Source organism: Ambystoma mexicanum, chromosome 7q (assembly GCF_040938575.1).
Source record: "Ambystoma mexicanum isolate Mex_15411 chromosome 7q, UKY_AmexF1_1, whole genome shotgun sequence".
NCBI lineage: Eukaryota > Metazoa > Chordata > Amphibia > Caudata > Ambystomatidae > Ambystoma > Ambystoma mexicanum.
The window spans coordinates 894,744,458-894,764,891 of record NC_090941.1 but is presented as its reverse complement, the minus strand read 5'-3'; the positions used below and the strand labels follow the sequence as shown (position 1 = coordinate 894,764,891).

At 43.8% G+C, this 20,434-nt stretch overlaps 1 protein-coding gene across 1 annotated transcript in view; it reads left to right on the top strand.

Moving 5' to 3' along the window:
- The window catches only part of TMEM135 (transmembrane protein 135), a 2,087,148-nt gene that overhangs the window by 285,528 nt on the left and 1,781,186 nt on the right, over positions 1-20,434 (top strand). Inside the window, exon 3 of the mRNA XM_069639711.1 lies at positions 10,416-10,508. Within this exon, the coding sequence (XP_069495812.1) occupies positions 10,416-10,508 (93 nt within the window). The remainder of the gene's footprint in view (positions 1-10,415; positions 10,509-20,434) is intronic.

Below are 20,434 nucleotides of genomic sequence, written 5' to 3'. Positions count from 1 at the left end.
GTGCGAGGGGAAAAAGAATGTCATTATTTTTATTTTTGTAGGCCGCCTAAAATCGGTCTTTTGGTTAGGCGACCTACAAAAATCAAAATAATGACATAGAACTGAAAAAAACTACCATGTGAAGAGACCCGCAAAAGATGGGGTGGGTCATGTGTGTGGGGGAAGTTGTCCAAAGAAAGCAAGCGTAGAAACTCTTTAAACTCACACGTTACCTGAGAAGGGGTAGTGCAAAGGGTAGCTTGAAGAGTTCCTGGCTTCTGACACATTAGTCTAATTTTAATCATAATATCCATGCTCCTACCATAGGCATATGTTCATATTTAAACTACTTCATATGTTTCTCTTTAAAGAAAACTCCTACAGGTGGAAATGTTTAGGGATACGTGCGGGCAGGAGGGTGAATGGTCTTCTCAGACTGGCTCAACGCTATGCCAGATTGTGGACATGTTCCAGCATTTCAACGTGGTTCTTCAACAGGGGGAAAGGGATGACTGGCTTTTGGGAGATATGCTCCCAGCGCTTGTTTTTCAGGGGAAACAAAACATATGGAAGACACATGGCTGACCTTGTAATTGGAAAGTCTGAATGTTCAGCATCTTAAAACGCAACCTTATATCGACCGATCTTCAGAGCATTGATTTACAAGTGCTAATTACGTTCCTCAAGTTGGCTCACCTCTTACAACAAGATGTTTTGCCTCAAGGGGGAATGCAGGATGGCGATACTGTTGGGTTTGGGAATTCTCTTTGTCAATAAATTTATCTGAAGGGTCTCACCGGGGTAGACCTGATGGAACAGGGACCTGGAATGGGCAATTGCTCCACCCAATAGCACTTTATGCAACCAATGAGAGGCAGGATCAATTATTTTATGGATGTTCTGTCCATCATAGGCTCCCTCTTTGTGGGAGACAGTGATATGTAGTCCCATCTGACCCTGCCAAACGCCTTTTCGGCATCGAGAGATAGGATCACGTCTGAGGGATCTGATGAGATACTGATAATGTGCAAGAACCGCCACACATTATCGAGGGCTGCTGTCGCATTATAAAGCCGGTCTGGTTCAGGTACACCAATCTCAGTAGGAGTCCCTCTGGGCAACTCACAAGGTATTTCACCTTTTGGCATCAGAGTTTATAAGCGATATCCGGCGGTATGCACCGCTTTGCGTGGGACCCCTCCCTTTCTTATGGAACACAGCTATGTTACTTGACAGAGTCTGCAGGAGGGCGTCCTACTCGGTAGCTTTTCTGATCATCTGACCTAGCCTTGGGGCGACTGGGTCACTGAAGGATTTATAAAGATCAATGGGGATACCGTCTGAGTCAGTGGCCTTCCCTGTGGCCAAACCAGTCACTGTCTTGTGTAACTCATAGTCTGATTTTGGGGCATTAACATGTCCAGATGTGCCGGGCTTGGGGAAGGACGATGTAGTGGTTGAAGAAAGTCATATACTAGCTTCCAGTCTCTGTCCTGGGGTAAGGGGATATAACCACTTATAGAACTCAGCAAATCAGTAATTTATAGCCTTACCTCCGAACAGCAGGGTCCCATTTTTGTCCTGTATCGATTCTATAATCTGGGCTCATTGATTCCCCTTCAGTGCTAATGCAAGCATGCAGGCCGGCCTGTGCCCTTCTGTATATAATCTATGAGCCCACTTAGTAAAAGCTTTCTCTGCCCTTGAAGAGGAGATGCGTGTCAATTCAGCTCTCGTGCAGAGAATCTGTGCAAGCATCTTCGGGTTGCGTGTCAGTTTATGTTCACGTTCAGCTATTTGAAATTTAGTAGTAAGAGATTTTGCCTGTAATTTTCAGGTGTTGAGTTTGTATGCCTAGCGCAGGATGCATTGTCCCTGTAGAAACGCCTTGAAAGTGTCCCAGCATTTCAATGTGGGAAAGTCATCGGTAAGGTTGTTCTGCCAGAACACCTCGGAATCTGCCTTTATATGGTCGATAAAGTCAGAGTAGCCTAGAGCCATCAAATTGAGATGCCAAGATGGGGAGCACTGAGGCGCATTAGCGTGCTCACCAAACGGTCAGGTGCATGGTCCGAGAGTGTCATGCAGAGAATATCACATGTGGTCACTGCGTGAACAACATTCCAGGGGAGAAGCCAATAATCAAGGCGTGAATAGTGAATAACTGCGATGGTGGTGCGAGAAAAATGTATAATTTTTCCTGTCCATGTACCTATATCTCCAAACATCCATTAGCCTAAGATATGCCAGTAGGGAGAGGAGTGTCTCCAATGTTTGGGGTTGCTGCTCCGCCCCTCTAACCGTCCCTCTAGTGACACCCTGTCTATCTTGGGCGGGAGATAAGGCCACATTAAGATCCACTCCAAGAAGTGTCAAATGTCCCATATAGTGTCCGCATGCGGCAAATGTATGTGTGAAAAACCCTGTGTGTACGTGGTGAGAACATAAATATGAATAAGCGTGATTCGTTGATGATCTAGGTGCCCGTGGATCAGCGCAAATCTTCCCTCTTTGTCAGTCTTAGTTTCAAGGATCGTAAAGGGGACATGTTTGTGAACTAGGATGGAGAACCCCGTGTTTGCCATGGTAGGGGGACTGCACCACTGCCCCTACCCAGCCCCTACATAATTTGGTTGACTCCACCATGTTTAAATTTGATTCCTGCAAGACGAGACCATCACATCTCCCTACAGGTCCCTAGTGTAATTGAGTAGCCTCCGCCGCTTGATCGGTGCCCCAATCCTTGAATGTTCAACATAATGCAGGTGAGTGAGATTATCATAGTGGTGGGTATAACCCATAGAGTATGTCCAGCAGTATACAAAGAAGTGATGTGTAAGTATGCACTACTTGATCAGACTACATTGAATAGCGCAACAGACCAGGACCTGCACGCAGGGGTATACATGACCATAAGACCATCCCACAATGTGGAGGGACAAGCGGAACATAGTATATAGAAAACATGCAGCCTGACAGCATATCTATAAACCCTGGGTCGTAGGACCAGCAGCACAGGCCTTCACTATTGCACTAGTAGAGCAAACCCCCCCACATCCAAGAAACCATAACCCAAGAACTGTCATATAAAGAGAACATTGGAATCCACAAACATGGCTCCAATACAACAAACACTGAACCTCTGTGGCGGGAATCGGGTGGGCCCTAGGCGCCATCAGTCAAATGCCCACAGGCATGGGATAGTGCCTCACCCTTTCAGCCTTAATGGTGGTGCTGGCCCTTGCCAGCTGGAGAGGGGCAGCGTCGCCATTAAGGCTGAAAGGGTGAGGCCGCTGTAAGCAGTGGCAGTTTTCATAAATACTGAAACTTGCGCGAATGAGCGGGAGCTTCAGAATTTAGGAAACAAGTTCTCTGCTTCCAGCAGCCTCACGTTTTCTCTATAATGGTGGCGCCGGCCCACGGGCTTCTCTTGCTTAAAGGGACGCCTCGCAGGAGCGGTGCCACCATTATGGCTGAAAGTCATTTTTTTCTGAAGCCTGAAGCACTCGCACACGAGCGAGAGCTTTAGGCTATAGAAAAAAAGCCTTTTCGTGTAGTGGCCGGGGCTGCCAGGGGAGATTAGTGGGCCGCGGCAGGGACCCCGGCAGGTCCCGGCCCACTTAAAGCCCTGCCCATTGGCCTTTGATCACGTTCTGAACCTTTAGGAAGGCGGCCACTCCTTTCCCACTGGTTTGTCGTAGCCGGGTCTCTTTGTCCTAATGTCTCGGGAGGTTTTATTGCTGGCCTTTATGATTTCTCCGGCAGCACCGCCGAGGTGACTAGGTTGTGCGACTTCAGGAAGCGCCATGTCGCACTGGGATCATCGTAGTAGTGCCATTACCAGGCTAATTATATGCACAAGATCGCAGGGAATCGGAGATAATGGCGAATGTTGGAGTAATTCAGAGAGTTGAAAATAGGGTTGAAGCCTTTGCGTTGGTGCAACACTTCCATGGAGAAATCGTTAAAAAGGTGTATCATCACGTTGTCTATCTGAATGGTCCCTGCTGCTCGGTAGGCCTTCATGATCTGTAGCTTGTGTTGAAAGTTCTGCAGGCGTATAGTGATGATACGCGGTCTGTCTCCCGCCTGTGGCTTCGAGATAGGAGCTCTGTGTGCACGTTCAATGGTATTTTCCCGGGGATTCCGAGAGTTTCAGGTACTCACTAAAAAGCCATAGAGAAAATTGTCTAGGTCCGACCCTTTGATGTTTTTGGGAACGCCAACCAGGCAAAGGCTGTTTTGGCATGATCTGTACCCCTGGTTCTCAACCTTAGCCTCCAAGTGTGGTACTTCCTTGATGAGTGCATCAACCTCAGTCACGGTAGTTTTATGGTTATCCTCGAGAGCACTTATGTAGCGGTCCTTATCGATGGTACGTTCAGCCTGAATATGCATTCAACTGTTATCCTAAAGCTCTTTTATGACGTCTTGCACCATATTATGTGTATCCTGCGTGAGCTGGTTAATCCTCCTAATTTCAGCCAAAATGGTTTGCACTTGTGCCAAAATATCCATCGTGTCATTGTGTCGTGTGGATCTACGAGGTGTACTTCAGAGTGCAGTAGGCAAGCAAGTGTCCTCTGATTCAGCTACTGATGCACGATGGGACATAGCACTCCAGTATGGTCTGTGTGCAGTGCCACCTACCAGCATTATGCAGTTGGTCGGCGGGACAGCAGACATCTATAGGAGAGTGGATTTAATGTAGGCAGGAGCACTATATCTGTAGGTCACATGCAAATAGGTTTTGCTGAGATGTTCTCTGACGCCGGTTTTTGCTGGGCTGTGACAACTAGCACATTTTCTATTTTTATTTAAAATGATTTAGTTTAAACATAAAGTTTTCATTTGGTTTCATAAAACATATATCTCATTCTTGATAGTATTACAAACATAGTAAAAGGAAAAAGGGCGCTTTTCTACAATTCAACATTTATGGGGTTTGGATCTTTTGAATGGTCCAGAATGTCCGCAAGAAATTGGACAACTGTATATATCAATTTCTTGTCCTGGCCTCTTAAGATCTTCAGCCATCTAGGGTCGCCTTCTTTTTGTTGGTCGGAAATCTTGAATAGATCTCCAAATAGGAGTCTCTTGTCGGTGAGGGCAGGGCAGATCATGATAAGATGTTTCAGAGTTTCAGCTGTTTTTTTATCCATGCAAAATCAGAATGGTTCTGTCTTGGGTATTTGTTGAATATTTGCTAGTCTTTGTCTAGTTGGAAAAGTGTTTAGTCGGATTTTCATAAAGGCAGAATGAATGATTGGGTCTGGGAAAAGTGCCAAATATTTCGGGAGTTCAGCGCGGATATCAAGTGAGCATTGTAGGTTCATGGTGTATCTTTGTTTTTCTTCCGATGCTTTAGCCCAATCGTTTAGCTGTCATCTATCGTGACAACTAGCACGTGTGTTCACAATTTTGGAAGAGAATGCTGCATATTGTGCCAGTATTGGGTATCCCGGGGCAGAGGGTATGTATGACACATTTCTCTGTGCCCAGGAAATGGCCAAATGGTGGTGAACCAGCACTAAGAGGATGGGTATGAGCTTACCAGGCCATTTCTGTGCATGTAGCTCATTCCTGACGTTCACCTTTCATTGCTGGTGTACACAAAACTGAAAGCAGTACACATGCTCCATCCTGTGGGATGTTTTAACCCACTCTGCTCTGCCCTGCGGCATCACTGTGTGCTGGTGTCACTAGAATCAGCAAAATGGCCGCAAAAACCCCATGCGCGCCAATACCGAGCACAAAAAGATGGCTGCAAAATCTACCTTGCCTGTGTCAGTGGTGGAACGGAGACCTCACTGCTGAAACATGCCACTGGGCTGCCCACCAAGTAAAAATGGAAACTGCATGAAAGGCAGTGCTTTACTGAAGAAAACCCAGACATTGTTCTTAAATCCCTTTTTCTTGGTTGCTGACAATACAAATTACCAGTCCAAAACACCACAAAACATCCAATATCCTTAATGGGCGTTACCCATCACCTCCTTTTAAGAAATCATTATAAACCTACAATGTCATGGAAAGCGGAATCTGTGATCAAAATATCCACAGTAAAACGTGTACCTGCCTGTGAAAATCTGTCAAAATACGGGCGCAGTACCAGAAGACGCCTGTATGACAGCTGTCATTAGTTTGCATCAGAAGTTTAAACTTGTGCAATTGAAATCAAATGTCTGGAAATTAAGTGACTTGTTATTAAGAGGGACCTAGGTTGTAACTATTTAATTTCCATGGTTTAGAAGTTGGAATAAGAGTTCTAGCTGCTTTTGTGAAAATTGCAAGTTTTGTTTTAAACCAAGAAAAATGTAAGAAAAGGACATTGAATTTAAGCTGACTCAAAGCCACCCAACAAGTTCCACAGCCTCCCCCCAACAAAAGGCATCTCTCTCCTGCTTCCCACCAAGGCCAGGAAGTCATACTTTTGTGAGAATTAAATCAGGGGAGGAGATCTTGGGCAGCAGCAGAAAGAGACAATGGACCTTCCTTGGCTGAAAGGATATTCAGATTGTAAAGTGTCAAGAGTGGCCTCTCCCAGAAGGAAGGGGGCAGTTTGCTTCAGACCTGCCAGCAGGAAAAGGAGGCGGGGATAGTCACTTGTGGATTCACAAGCACATAAAGCATATTTTTGAAAAAGACTGATAAAGGACTGTGCGAATTTGTAAGAATTATAGAATCAATAGCATTGTTAATCTGATTTTTGGGTGCACATTTTTAAAGATGCCAGAACTCTGTGCGATGTTCAGGGAAGGCACAGTGAACATTCTGGTTTTGCAGCAAATGTATTTATGTCAGAAGCATGAAACTTCACACACTTATGCCCATAGACAATGCGCACACATGTACCAATTTTTTGACAAATTAAATATTGTGTCCTGGACAAAAAGTGCAAAAGTCTGTCAAATCCAGATCCAAGATCCCACAACAAGGGGGCTTGGAAGAATATTTGCTCCACAAAATATGTGATCCATGTATGTTATTGGTATGAAAATTGTACACATATAAAGATGTATTATACCAAAAGTAGATTTCATGTTCAAAAGGCAAAGGGGAGGAGGTTTTGCCTCATAAAACCACATCATCATGTTGACACACTGTTTTCTCCTCCAATCAAGGGAGAGAGCGAATTCCAGCCAATAGCCTATCTAGGGGGTGCGCTTAGGATAATTCAGCATACACTCACCTTTATTAAATGCATAAATAGAGACAGCTGAGGGCTTAGAGAGACAGATTCACCCACCAACCGATTGCTGGCGGAGCACCCTGCCAGAGGTACTGACATCTCCCTTGCTCCAGACTCCAGAAACTTGGCAAGCAGAAAGGCCCATTTCCATAGCTGAATCATTCTCAGCTTGGCCTTTAAAATTCCAGAAACCAGAATTTACCCCAGACCTCTAAGGGGAACCAAAGAACAGCCTGGCTGTGCTGTAACTGCTTTCCTGCTAAGAATTATTGCCAGAATCCAAAGACCCAACCCAATAGAGCCGTGCTGTGACCAGATAGCTGTGAACCAGAGCCATTGCAGATCCAGTCCAGTTCTACGTGCGGTGACCAGAGCGCCGTGCTGATTGCAGACCAGAGCGCCTTGCTGTCCAGTCCGGTGTGCCCAGCAGAATTTCTGTCCAGAAATCTTGACTGACCTGAATCCCTGACGGTTCTGTCCAAACCTGTGTAGTGAGTATCCTTATCCTTAGTATAGGACTGTCACTAGTTTATGTACTGTCCATAGTCATCCATATCCAAACCCATCCTCTATGATATCCAGAACTGCATTGTTACAATACTTTTCAACTCTGTACTAGTAGTGTTAAACCGATCTTTGCGCTGATATATATTTCATCTGAAGAATGCGAGCGTCTCGGCAGGCAAAGACCATCCAGAGACGTCCTTGGCTGGTGGCCGTGCTGTCATGTAGTTTGTTTCTTCATAGTCCATCCCTAGTGTCAAGAAATCCTGTTTGTCTTTTTAAAAGCGCATCCTTATTTTACAATTTGCCTCTATCTGAAAAAAACGACCTCCACGAAAACTGCCATAACTTCTTCAATTTTCATGCTAGAAATGATATTTAAGTGTCTGCTTGTAGCTAACATCCTGGGCTTGCCAGAGAACCCATAACTGCAACCCAAATCCTTATAGTTCTCCCGCGATTGGGATTACAGCGCGCGGAAAAGTTTGCCGCCAATTTTCATTTGGGCAAAATCTATAACGTGTAAAATAGCTTTTCATTGCACCCGACCTCAAAATGAAGTTTTTTCATTGCTTTTTGCTCTCAAATCATTGCTAGAGTTTGTCTACAACCAGATAAAGTGGCTCCCATTAGAATTTCAACAATTTCAGTGATTTAAGCCAATTTTTAGTGTTTTACCTCTTCCATGCAAGGCCAACTTTAAAAACCATTTTGACAGTTTGCCAATTAGTTCTGTTTCTCTCTTGTGTTTGCTGGGGGGAAATTGGGATTGACATTGTATATGAATTCTGCATTCCTAAAACCCGTTTTCTCTCCTTCCATCTCTTTATATTGCATATTGGGGGGGTTTCAAGGGTGTGCAAGGGGAACAAGTAACCACACTGCCATTTGACTGAACATACCCAAAAGTATTATTGCTATTTTATTTTGGCTCATCATTACTCATTGCGATTAAAGAGATTGTTTAGTGTGACATCACCCCATTGGTGATTATTGCATCCCCATTAAAAATAGTGTGATTATATTGTGAAAATACCTAAATAAATATTTTAACTTTGCAAACCAGCCTGATTCCTGGTTCAGTGTGACCGGGGGGATTCAAAGAGAGGGGCGTGATATAAGTAGTACATCGTTCAGAATAAATTAACTTTTAGGCACAAATAAATAAATAAGGGTTTCAGTTGTGCATTCCATGCTAGGCATTGACTTGGGTGGAGTGCCGGATTGAAATCACTTACAGTCCAACCTGCACCCTTTAAAAACACACTCGATTTTAGAGATCTAAGCAGTTTTGCTACTGCCAGTATTGCATATCCTCGTGGATGGTGAAGCTGTGTCGGGTCCCATCCTGTCACGGGATCCTTCAGTGCGCCGTGGCCGATAGGGGGAAGGAGCGCAGCATGTTGCATCCTTGTAACGGCGTTGGGGTCTTGGCGCACTTGCACCACAACGCCTGTATTAGCGGGCTGTAGATGTGCCTTCAGATCGCACGGGCAGGCTCCCCGAATTCACAGGGGGCTCCAGCTGTGATCATAGGTGCTTCGAATGGTCGCCTTCATCAACGCACCTGCCTTTGTTTCCACGGCCTCCGATGAGCGCACTCTCCCGCTCCACAGTCCAGACGGCCAGGGGTGACAAATGGCTGGTGCCACACGATCAAAAATCGACAGAAAGTTGCTTGAGTGGCAAGCAGTGCCACTTGCGTGGTCTGCAGATTTCAGTGAAAACGGACGTGAATCGAACAGGCCTGACCATTCGTAACAGAGGATCGTTGCACCACGGCCATCTTGGTCACGGTCTCGAGCCCCTGCTACATCTATTTTTAATTGTGGTTTCCGCACCTGGTTGCTCTCAAACCTATTCATTACCTTTACGACCCCCTCCTTAATTTTCATATTGTATCGTGCTTATCTTTTGTACTTCGTCTTCCCCCTATTGGCCCATTTCATATGCTTACTTAAACAGTTAATACTACAGATGCATTTTATAATATAGCACACTAAAGGTGGTATAGTTACTATCTTGTTTATATTGCTCGTACCTTACCTTTTATCTAGCAATTGGCATAGTGTACGTTTATTTTATTTATACTATATTCTCTTACATTTTGGTTTTCTCTTACTATATCTCCTTACTATGGATGTATGTTTGTTATTACTGTGTTTCTTATGAAGATGTTTGTCACAAACATTACTGCTTTTGTTTTATCTGCTTGTCCATAATTTTAATAAGTTCTATAAAACGTTTTAAACACACAAAAAAATCTTTACAGAAAGCAATACGTTCGATAAATTAAATCTCACCCCATCCCATCACCCCTCCCATATCCAAAAAAACTTCCAAAAAGCTTTCATCCCAACATATCAAAAACTAAGAGTTGCAAAAACACCCTCTCAGAGTTCTAGTTAAGTATTTCCAATACACGTTAAGGGAGGTAGCATCTGTTTCTATTGAATGGCTGGTGTTGTACATCTTTTAACTATAGGACCACTGCTTGTGATTGAACTGCAGTAGTTTAGGCCAAAGGGTGCTGGCATCGCTGATCTTTCAGATGGTCTCACCGTATGCCATAACATGAGATGCTCAACTCTTCTCTTTACGCTCACCAGAGGTGTGGCTAGTTGCTGTTGGGGCTTTACTGTGTCATAAGTGAATACAGAAGTCAATAAGTGAAAACAGAAGTCAATGAGTATAACCATCCATTGTTGCTGTACAGTAATTTCATTGACCTTTATTTCAGGCGAATTCTTGGAAAATTCTACTTCTGGACATCTGGCTTTGGTGCTGCGCTACCTGCTTCATATGTGGCTATCCTCCTGGAGCGAAAAAGCAGGTAATCTTATTGCTTGGAATCCTTGAGTGTTTGCACGCTCACACTAGACTGAGTGGATACAAAGATACTGACACGTAAACGATGTTGATATTTTCTTTACTAAATAAATGTAAGACATAAGAATGGTGCATGGTAAATAGTTCAGGATGGATGTAACCTAAGGGTTCGTGGGCAATGTAGTCCTTGTGGTCAAGAGTTGGTTGCAAAGGGACAACAAAAGTCAGAACACAATGTTCCACATACATATCGCTCTGCTGCTAAATTCATACAGGGTTTTAATGTCCCCCCGCCACCATACTGGGGCATATAATCCTCTTCTGCTTTTCTCTGGGTTTAGGACGTATTTCCTGTCCTTATTTTCCAAAACCTCTCCCCTCTCTTCTGGGTCAGAGTGTTCTCACTCTGTAGCTCATTCCCCTCTTCTGGGGTCCAGATGCACTCCCTCTCTTTCGTGCTCACTCCCTCTTCTGGGGATTAAGACTGAGCTGTTGAGTAAGGAGACCCTCACTTCAAGGTTTTTCCCGTTAGCTTGCTCTGAATCCCGGGTAGCCATTTCCGGATTCTCCTAGTCTTCTACTAGCCTATCAATGCCCGAAGAATGCATCAACAATTCTGCATCTTATTTAGCCCCCACTAATGAGGAAATCCTTTGGCAGCAGGTAACATTCTCCCAATAATCCAACGTGCGCATTTATTTGCATGCTTAATGATTTATTATAGGGAACTTGTATTTGTAGGTTTATTTCTGTGTAAGTCCCCAGGGATTTCAAAGTCCGCTAGCTCTGTGCAGTTTCTTGTGAAACTGGAAAATGTACCCACAGGAAGATTGCCACCAAGACTTTTTGCGTGGATACAGTTTTGGTAAGCCTCTCCACGTTTCACCGAACATAATTGTCAGATCTAACAATTGACTGAAGGTGGCTACAAATGTAAGAAAATGATTGTGGATTTAGCTCAAAGCGATAAACTCTGCCTCCCTAGTAACCATACCTAATCACGGAATAGGGGCATTGTTTATGTTACAAAGGCAGTTTCAGAAATTCTTACAGATCGAATTATTTTCTGCATTGATAAAGATGTATTCAAATCATTCTACAGAAAAGCGTGCTGGCAGCACACAAATATTGCAACCATGCTTATTTCCAGTATTTGACAGTTTACATTTTTCTTGTAGAGAGCCATTTTCCGTGTGTGCATCACACACCTGACGCAATATAGTAGTAGCGACCCGTAGGTGCATGAAACACTGGGCCTGGTCAGTCACTCTGAGGGATTCTTCCTGAGGAATGTTATTGTACGATATCCATTATCCATACAGAATGCTACATATTTGAAAGCTAGCATGTGCAATAAGGTTGTTTGACTATATGGGGCTTTCTATACAAGTGATACTCATTGACCAAAATGGCTAAAGGAAATGGTTACGGTAGTTAGAGATATGTTCTTGCAGTTCGTTTTTGTGCTTTTAATGTGTTTTCGGGAGGACGTAGATTGCTGCAGAAACATAATGTAACACAATAAAAACCAAAGGATCCTCATTACTGATGGCCAGCCACACCTCGTAACCACACATATAGAACCAATAACACAGAACATAGAGTGAGTGTGAAAAGTGTTTTCTTTCTTCTCAGTAGTGCAAAGGTGATGCATATGATGAAGCTAGCCCTTTTTTGCCTCGTTAGCCAAGCTTTTTTTAAATCAAACTTTACAAAAAATATTGCAACTTCAGCAGTAGGTGAATGAAATAAAAGTTTGTCATGTGCCGTAGCAGGCTAACTTTTTTTAAGCAATAAAAAATTAAACTTCCGTGTTCCCTAACTCTGAGCTTTGAGGGAGCTAGAGCTCAAAAAACATGTATGAGAAGACTTACAAAAATGATACTGGGGGTCATTCCCATCCTGGAGGTAGGGGGTTAACGACACCGGTAAGGATGCCGGTGCCGTTAACCCCCTACCGCCCTATAAAACCAGCCGGCCTAAGTGGGACCCGTTAAGGGACCATGGAGCAAATAACGGGCCCGCAATTTGCGGGCCCGTTATTAGCTCCTTCCCCATTCCCATTGAGCCCTATGGGGGTTCAAATGGGAATGGGGAAGGGTTTTCGAAATGGGGATTTACCGGGTCCACATAGCTCGGAATGTCCCGGTAAGCCCCCATTCCGACACCACGGACCCGGACCCGAGTTTGGAGGCAGCCATGGTGCTAAAAGCACCATGGCTGCTTCCAAACTCGGAATGATCCCCACTGACTCGCTTTCTCACACCGAGAGGCCTGTGGCGAAGGAGGGGTTATCTGGCTCAAGACACTTACATTATGGCTCATAATGCTTTACAAGGGGGGCAAGTGCATACCGGGGAATCAAAGGACAACATCTAGTGAAAGGCAATTTTCACAAAAGGATATGGGTCTTACCCGATTTGATTGAATTGAGGGTCATGAAACATTTTCAGAACAGTTCTGAATAAATGAAGAGTTTTGGTGCTACTTACAGCTGAGAGATTGTCTAGGAATAGGGAAACAGAAAAATGACTGAAATACATGGTATTCATCACTAGAAGCATATCTGGATAATATCGTCGGAAATGAAAAACTTGTGACAGAATATGATTTTAGTTCAGTTCACATGCTATTTAGCCCTTGTTATGAGTTTACCAGCAAACTGTAATACTGTTAACGGCACTTGGTCCGGTGGAATGTCCACTGTATTCAGAGTGCCAGTAACAGTGGTAAAACCCTATTCCATGGAGTCCAATTGGACTCCATGGGGCATTTGCTGGTATTACCGGCGCTTGTAATACCAGTGATTTTTGCTTGTACGGTGGCGGAGTGACCTCCAGCATTTATCTGGAGTTCATTCTGGACACTTTACCAGCAAACTTATAGTTGGACGGTTCGGCAACTTGCTGGTATACAGTAATACTGGCACGTTAATTCTGCACCGGCCAACTCATAATGAGAGAGTTTAACACTAACCATGATTGAGAACGAGAGCTCAACACACATTGGGGGAGTATTGAGAGAGAAGGTAAAGGTGTTGACTGGTTGGAGAGCCGCTGTAAATGGGGCATTGTCCAGACAGGTTCAGTATAATGTCTTGAACCCTACTTACTAAAAAATGTATTATGATGTGGACGGATGGTTCTAGTTCCTGCTGGTGAACTTCTAGGAATGTTTATTATGGCAATCACACCTGCGCTGGCAGGAGGGGTGGTGTGGTGTGGGGTGCGGTTATGGCCGGTAACAGCCCGAGCCTAGGTGGTCCTGGTGGCACCCGTGGAAAGGCCTCGGTGACTCGAAAGAGCGGTCTTAATACAGTGTATTCTTGCCTGCTCTTCCAGCCACCTGATTGGCTTAGGGTCCTTCCCTGAATGCAGATATACAGCCATACCTGCGGGTGGTCAGGTTGTTAAATCTAGAACGACCCATAGCAGAAATTAATTCTCATCTTCTGGAGTTTAGGGCTTTCAATTTAGCTTTACTGTATTATACAAACAAATTGCAGATGGAATAGTGAGTGTTTGAGCTGCAGGATTAAATAGTGCCACTGCATTGGAAGACCGTTATGTTCATGCATACAAAATTATTTTCTATGATCGAAACTTTTGATAACAACCATTAATTTAATTAGATTTTAATATCAGTAAGTAAGAAATAAAATACATAATTGTACACAATTAAATTCAAACTGTTCAAAGATCCAGTTTCTTAGCATGAGCGTTCAGAAAACCTAATGCATTCTTGTTAATGCAGATCTATTTCTTTGCTTCTTGGTCCTCATCGACACTAGATCAAATCATTTGTGTGCCTTTAATTTTCAATTTATTTGTCTGCTCAACAATATTTTTTTGAAGCACCTGCCCTTCGGAACATTCCCCGTCACAGGCAGCCTGCTTCCATGTCCATCCTGCTCCTCAGGTGGACATTTGCCCCAGGCAGATTCCTTTACACCAAACTCCTGTTTTCTCATTTATATTATGGTTGTTAATTATGTGACCCCCCGCCTCCCCATGTTTTGGATTTCAACTCCCATGATCGTTCACCATTGAATATCCCTCCTGGGGATCATGGGAGTTAAGGTCCAAAACATCTCTTCATGATGAATGATGGTATAAAATATCAGGACTTATGTAAGTAATAATGGCTTTATTGACCCCGCCCGTGGGCCGTACCAGGATTTATGGGCCTGTACACCTAGTTAAATACCCTTGCTGCACTCGAACCTGTAACTCTGTCTTCAGGGCCCGTACCTCCTGGTACAGCCCAAGGATAGGGACTAAAAAGCTTAACTAAAGCCCTTCTCGTTACAGAATTTACTCTATTCGATTTACTCATCTTTGTGCCCCTTCTCTCACAGCACCCTGGTTTTCTCTGACTAGATTTCCCATATATAAATCCATATGTATATATGCCATCCTCTCCGGGAACGATATCTGGATAATGTTTCTCTGTTGTTAAACTCTAAAACTTCAAACAGCCTGTGTGATACTACAGAAAAACAATTCCAGCTGGGTACCTAGGGGCTATATGTGTACTGGGCAAAAAGTGACCTCAGATTAGCCTTACAGACAAAACATCCCCATTTCAATGTATAGTATTTTTATTTCATTGTATTTATATAGCGCCTTACATACAGAAAAACGGTTCAAAGAAAAATGTAAATAAATAAATGATAAATTACTCAGGAAGAAAGATGATGATCGTTAAGCCAGATTCTAAAGAGAGCTAAGACAGCGGAGATAAAGAGGTAGGGCCTTCTAGTGTTTTGGTGCTAACAAAGTTAAAGAGCGAAAAATAAAGGTGGACAGTGGGATGTTGGACAGATAGAAGGAATTGAGACTGGTAACCAAGGGGATGGGCAGGAGAGTAGACAGATAGGAGAAGAAAGATATGGCGTGTGTAGACACTTAAAAGCAATGCAGAGAAAATTAAACAATAAACGCAAGTCAAAAGATAACCAAAGAAGAAAGGGGGAAGGGGGGGGGGCAATAGACTCTCGGGGAAGTAAACATAAAAGAAGACGAATGGAAGAATTGTAAATGGAGCGGAGGGGATGAGGTTGGTAAGTGACAAGAGAGAGGAAGGAAAAGTCTTTGCAGCAGGAGCAGTAAAAAACGGACAAGCCTTTCCGGATATTATGAAGTTGTAAATTAAGTTGTAAATGACAGGAGCGTGAAATAGAGACGTAAGAGGATAAACACAGAGGAGTCGGAGATAACGCCCAGATTACACGCGGGGGAAGAACGTGTGATGGAGGATGGAGGGAAACAATTGGCAGCAAGAGGGAGAGGAGGGGGAGTAGTTGAGGCAGGGAAAAAAGAAAGAGAACCTCAGTTTTAGAGGGGTTTTAGTGAAGGTTGAACAGACATCCACTCTTGGACTGTGTGAAGACAAGAAGAGAAAGTAGACTGAAGAGAGGGTGATAAAGAGGAAAAGAAGGAAGATCTGGGAGTGATCTCCTCACAGATGATGGGAGAATCTGAAAGAGGAGTTATGGAAGCCAGCGGAATAGTATAAAGAGAGAAGAATAAGGGGCCCAGAACTGAGCCTTGAGGTACACCATAGGAAAGAGGATGAACAGATGAAGATTGAATTACCCAAGAGACTGAGAATGTGCGACAGGGAAGATGTGAATGCAACCAATCCAAAACAGATCCCGAAAGAAAGCTGATAAAGGGAAGACAGAAGAATGGAATGGTTGACAGTGTCAAAGGCTGCAGACAAATCCAATAGTATAAGAAGAGAGGAAAGCTTAGAATGCCAAAGCTGTGTGTGTGTTTAATAACACATATGCATTTATTTGCCTTCAGTCTGTGTACTGATGTACGGTATTATTGGTACAGATATTGTTTCTCAGCAACATAAAGGCGGAACAGCAGCATGGAAAGCGTTCATTCCATGCGGAACAGGGACCTAATGCAGAACTGGGTAGGTTTCTAAACCACTGTAATCTACCTGTACCGTCGCTGACAAGTAGGCTGTGAGTTGCCAGTAGCAGGTTCTGGCTACCACCTGTGCTGTTTTGTAACCCCTCGAGAATGCAAAATGTTGGAAACATCTGCCAGGGGACAGGATAGTAGTAAATGGAGCATCCTTTCCACATCAAGTAAATGTTGACAGGTGGGCACGCCCCCTTTGTGTTTTTATTCCTGTCCCTTTTGATACAGCTTTGATATACATTTCATATGAATTTTATATAATAGATCCACATTTTTTATATGGATTTGATATAAAATGTCATTTAAACTGAATATACATTTTATATAAAAATGATGTAAACATGTGACCAGCCAGTGACAATGTTGCTTGGTCGACTATGCAGGGCAAAGTGGGTTCTGAAGACAGGGACTCTGAACTTAGGGTTTTGTGTCGTGACGTGGCGATGTCAGAGAGGGGTTTGGCCTTTAATGTTATAGGAAGTATGAACTTTATAGAGAGTATAGATGATGTCATGATTTTATAATGTGAATGACACGGCTGGAGAGTTGGTGAGTATAGATGGATATAGTTTTGATTTGAAATGATCGAGTTATAAATAGGTCAGGGCTAATTCTAAAGGCTATGACGAGGGTGGGGTGAGAAGTTTACAACTCGGATATATAGTTTTTGTGGTAGGGATGGAAAACACAAGCGCTCCTTCAGCTTTCTAGGGGCTATCAGGCATGATATTCAGGAAAGCGAGTTTATGAACAGCTACAGTTACGACGAGGGAAAACCGCACTCAGGAACCCCTGAGAGTTTCGAGGATAGTAATATTTCTGATTGTTTTATGGTGTATGATGGGATGGAAGATTCTCAGGATTTGACGGCCGGCTATGAGCCCGAAGAGTTTTGGGACAGCAATATGGTTTGGGAGAAACCATTTGCTGACAATGTGGGCTCCGAAGACAGGGGCTTTGAATTTATGGCTCTGTAGGTGGATGCAGAGATGATGCCGGAAACTGATCCTGTCTCCAGGGCACTTAATGAAAAACAGGTTCTGTGTGAGTGAGGAGCGTCAAGCTGTAGCACAGACTATTCATATTTGCTGTGCTTGCTGTTCAAATCAACTTGAAAACCCAGCATATAGTGCTAATTCATAGTGCAAATCGTCCAGAAATGGATGGCAACCCACCAGTTAGGTCAAAATGACAACAAACCTGAGATCCTCATTGTAGGCTCGTACACCTCTCTCCGCAGTATGGATCCAGCTTACAAAGAATTTGACACTGACAGAAACTCGATCCAAACTGCAGTCAAGACCCTGGGTATCTACCTAGATATTACCCTTGACCTCTTGCACCAGATCAATGCCATCACTCCCTCTGCAGTCTATACTGCCAAACCCTTCAATTCCAGCAAGCCCTTCCTCACCACAACCAACCCTCTCACCATAGCCAGAGCCATCACCGCAGCCAAATTGGACTATTGCAATGCCCTCATTGGAGGCACTTCTGAACATAACTTGTGCAAGCTACAAACTATCCAAAACAATAACCTCTGGACCTCCCTAGGCGTGTCCAAGCACGACCATGTTACAGAAGCCAGGAAAGATTCCCACTGGCTCCCGATACGCAAGCATCTTAAATTCAAGACCATCTCCATCACATACAGGTGCACCACCAGCACTGCCCCAGCTTACCTATCACTCAGTGTGAAGAAATACATCCCATATCGCCCACTAAGATCCACGAACAGCCACTGCCTCAAAGTGCCTACCTTCACTCGTAAGACCGCAGGAGGATCAAGATTTCCTGTCATTGCTGCAAAACTCTGGAACAATCTCCCCATCGCCCTGAGAAAGGAGCCTTCCTATTGGACCTTTAGAAAAACTTAAAAACCTGGATCTTCGCCTAAAGCTCCCTGAGCTAAGACACTAAGGGTCTGATCACGACTTTGGCGGTAACGGCGGCGGTATTACCGCGGCAGGTATTGGCCCTACTGCCGAACTCCCCGGCGCTAATAGCGCCGGATAACAAGTTTGGCGGTAATGTAATTCCCCATTGAGCCCATTCGGGAATGCCCCATTCCCCATTGGGCTTAATGGGGAAAATTTGCGCTCTTACCGCCGGCGGATTTCCCGCCGGCGGTAATAGCACGAATTTCGAAGTTCTGATTTGGCGGACCCTTAAATCCGGCGGTAATAGCGCGACTGCCGGATTTAAGGGTTACCGCCAAAGTCGTGATGAGGCCCTAAGACATTTCGATACCCGTCTCCTCTTTTCCCCATTGTACTTTCGTATGTTAAGCTCCCTGAGCTAAGACACTAAGACACCTGAATACCCATCTCCTCTTTTCCCTCCTCCGTTGTACTTTTCGCATGTATTCTTTCACCTAATGAAATTAGCGCCTAGAAACCTAAGGGTTCAGTGCGCTGCAATAAATGCAAAATAAATAAATAAATAATAGCCTATGTAAGGACTGTGTTGCTCTAATGGAGACCGAGAGCATTAAAGACAATGTCATTATTCATTGTGCTGGCTGTTAAAAATCAATTGAAAACCCAGAGGATTGCGATAACAGTATGAGTAAGGAATGTGTCAAGCTAATGGAGACTGATACGGGCAGGCTGGTTCTCTTTGGCACTGACATTCAGACTATCCAGGCGTTTACGGCCATAGTGGTTGGGGCGTGTTTAAAACAACACTTTTGCAGATGGTACTATGGACATAAAACTCATGATCCCCATCAGGATACTCACAAATGTTTGGAAATATCCTACGCAGATAATTTGCTACGTAATATATGTAACGTGTTGAGCTCTAGACGTCTTGTAGATCAGCTGCACTTGATGCAGCTGTTGACACAGACAACATTGGCGTAGGGACTGAACAATGCGTGTCTAGAAGATTATGGGCTATAGAATCAGCAGATAACCCTCTTGAAAATGAAGCCGTTTAGATGCATGTGTCCGTTGGGTGTTAGAAACATAGTTCAGAAAACAGTTTGCAAGTGGGAGGGTATAAAGTATATCTAATTGAATGCCTAACGGAATGTCGAAATGTTTGCTTTCCGAGGCGGCGATGTGCAATGTGTCTGTGCAGTAATCCCATGTGTTTCAGAATTTGTACAACAAGGACTGATCATTGTGGAGCAACAGCCAAACCGCAAACTATTTAATGCCAATACATTTTGAATAAAAATACATGTTTTAAATATTAATAAAAATCTGTTCATAAAATATGGTTGGCTTTATCTTTAGCGGTAATGGGATGAATATGGCTGGCTTGAAGCTGTCAGATATATTATGATGAAGGAGATGTTGGTAGTTATGGAGGGGTTGACAGCCTGTGCCGTAAACTGCGATCTGATGGCGAGAAGGAGGCACAGGGAGCATTCAAGGCATGGCATAGGGGTGAGGAGGCCTACTCACTGCAAAAGTCGGTCCTGAAACATTTTAAATGGTGAATGACTGTTATCTGACATGGATCAACAATGGCAGGTAGAGGGATTTGAGCCAGTTTCATGAAGACTATGATGGTTTTTGCTATTTTATAGCCGTCGATGTTTTATCAAAACACGCCCACATGCGGCTTTAAAGGGCAAGACTGGCCACAGCAAAGCAATGGCTTTTGAAAGTCCTCACTAAACTACAGACGAATGCTGGTAAAGAGCTTTTAAATGAGCCCCTGCAGGGTCTTCTAAAGCAGCATGGGGTGTATCACTTTGTAACGTACTTTGCCTCTATTGTAGAACAATTTATATGCACCTTTAAAACACGGCTCTGGCGATTCTTCACTGCTAAAATCACCCATAGATATGTGGCGATGTTAACCGCATTTATAAATGTGTATAACACTCATCATAGATCTATTAAAACCATCTGAGCTGGTTTAACGCCTCATGATTCCCTGGAGGTCTGGAAAGACTTTTAAAAGAAGACACTTATGCCCCTTAAAAAGGGGGATCACGTGAGGATCTCAAAACACAAGACCGTCTTTACATAGGTGT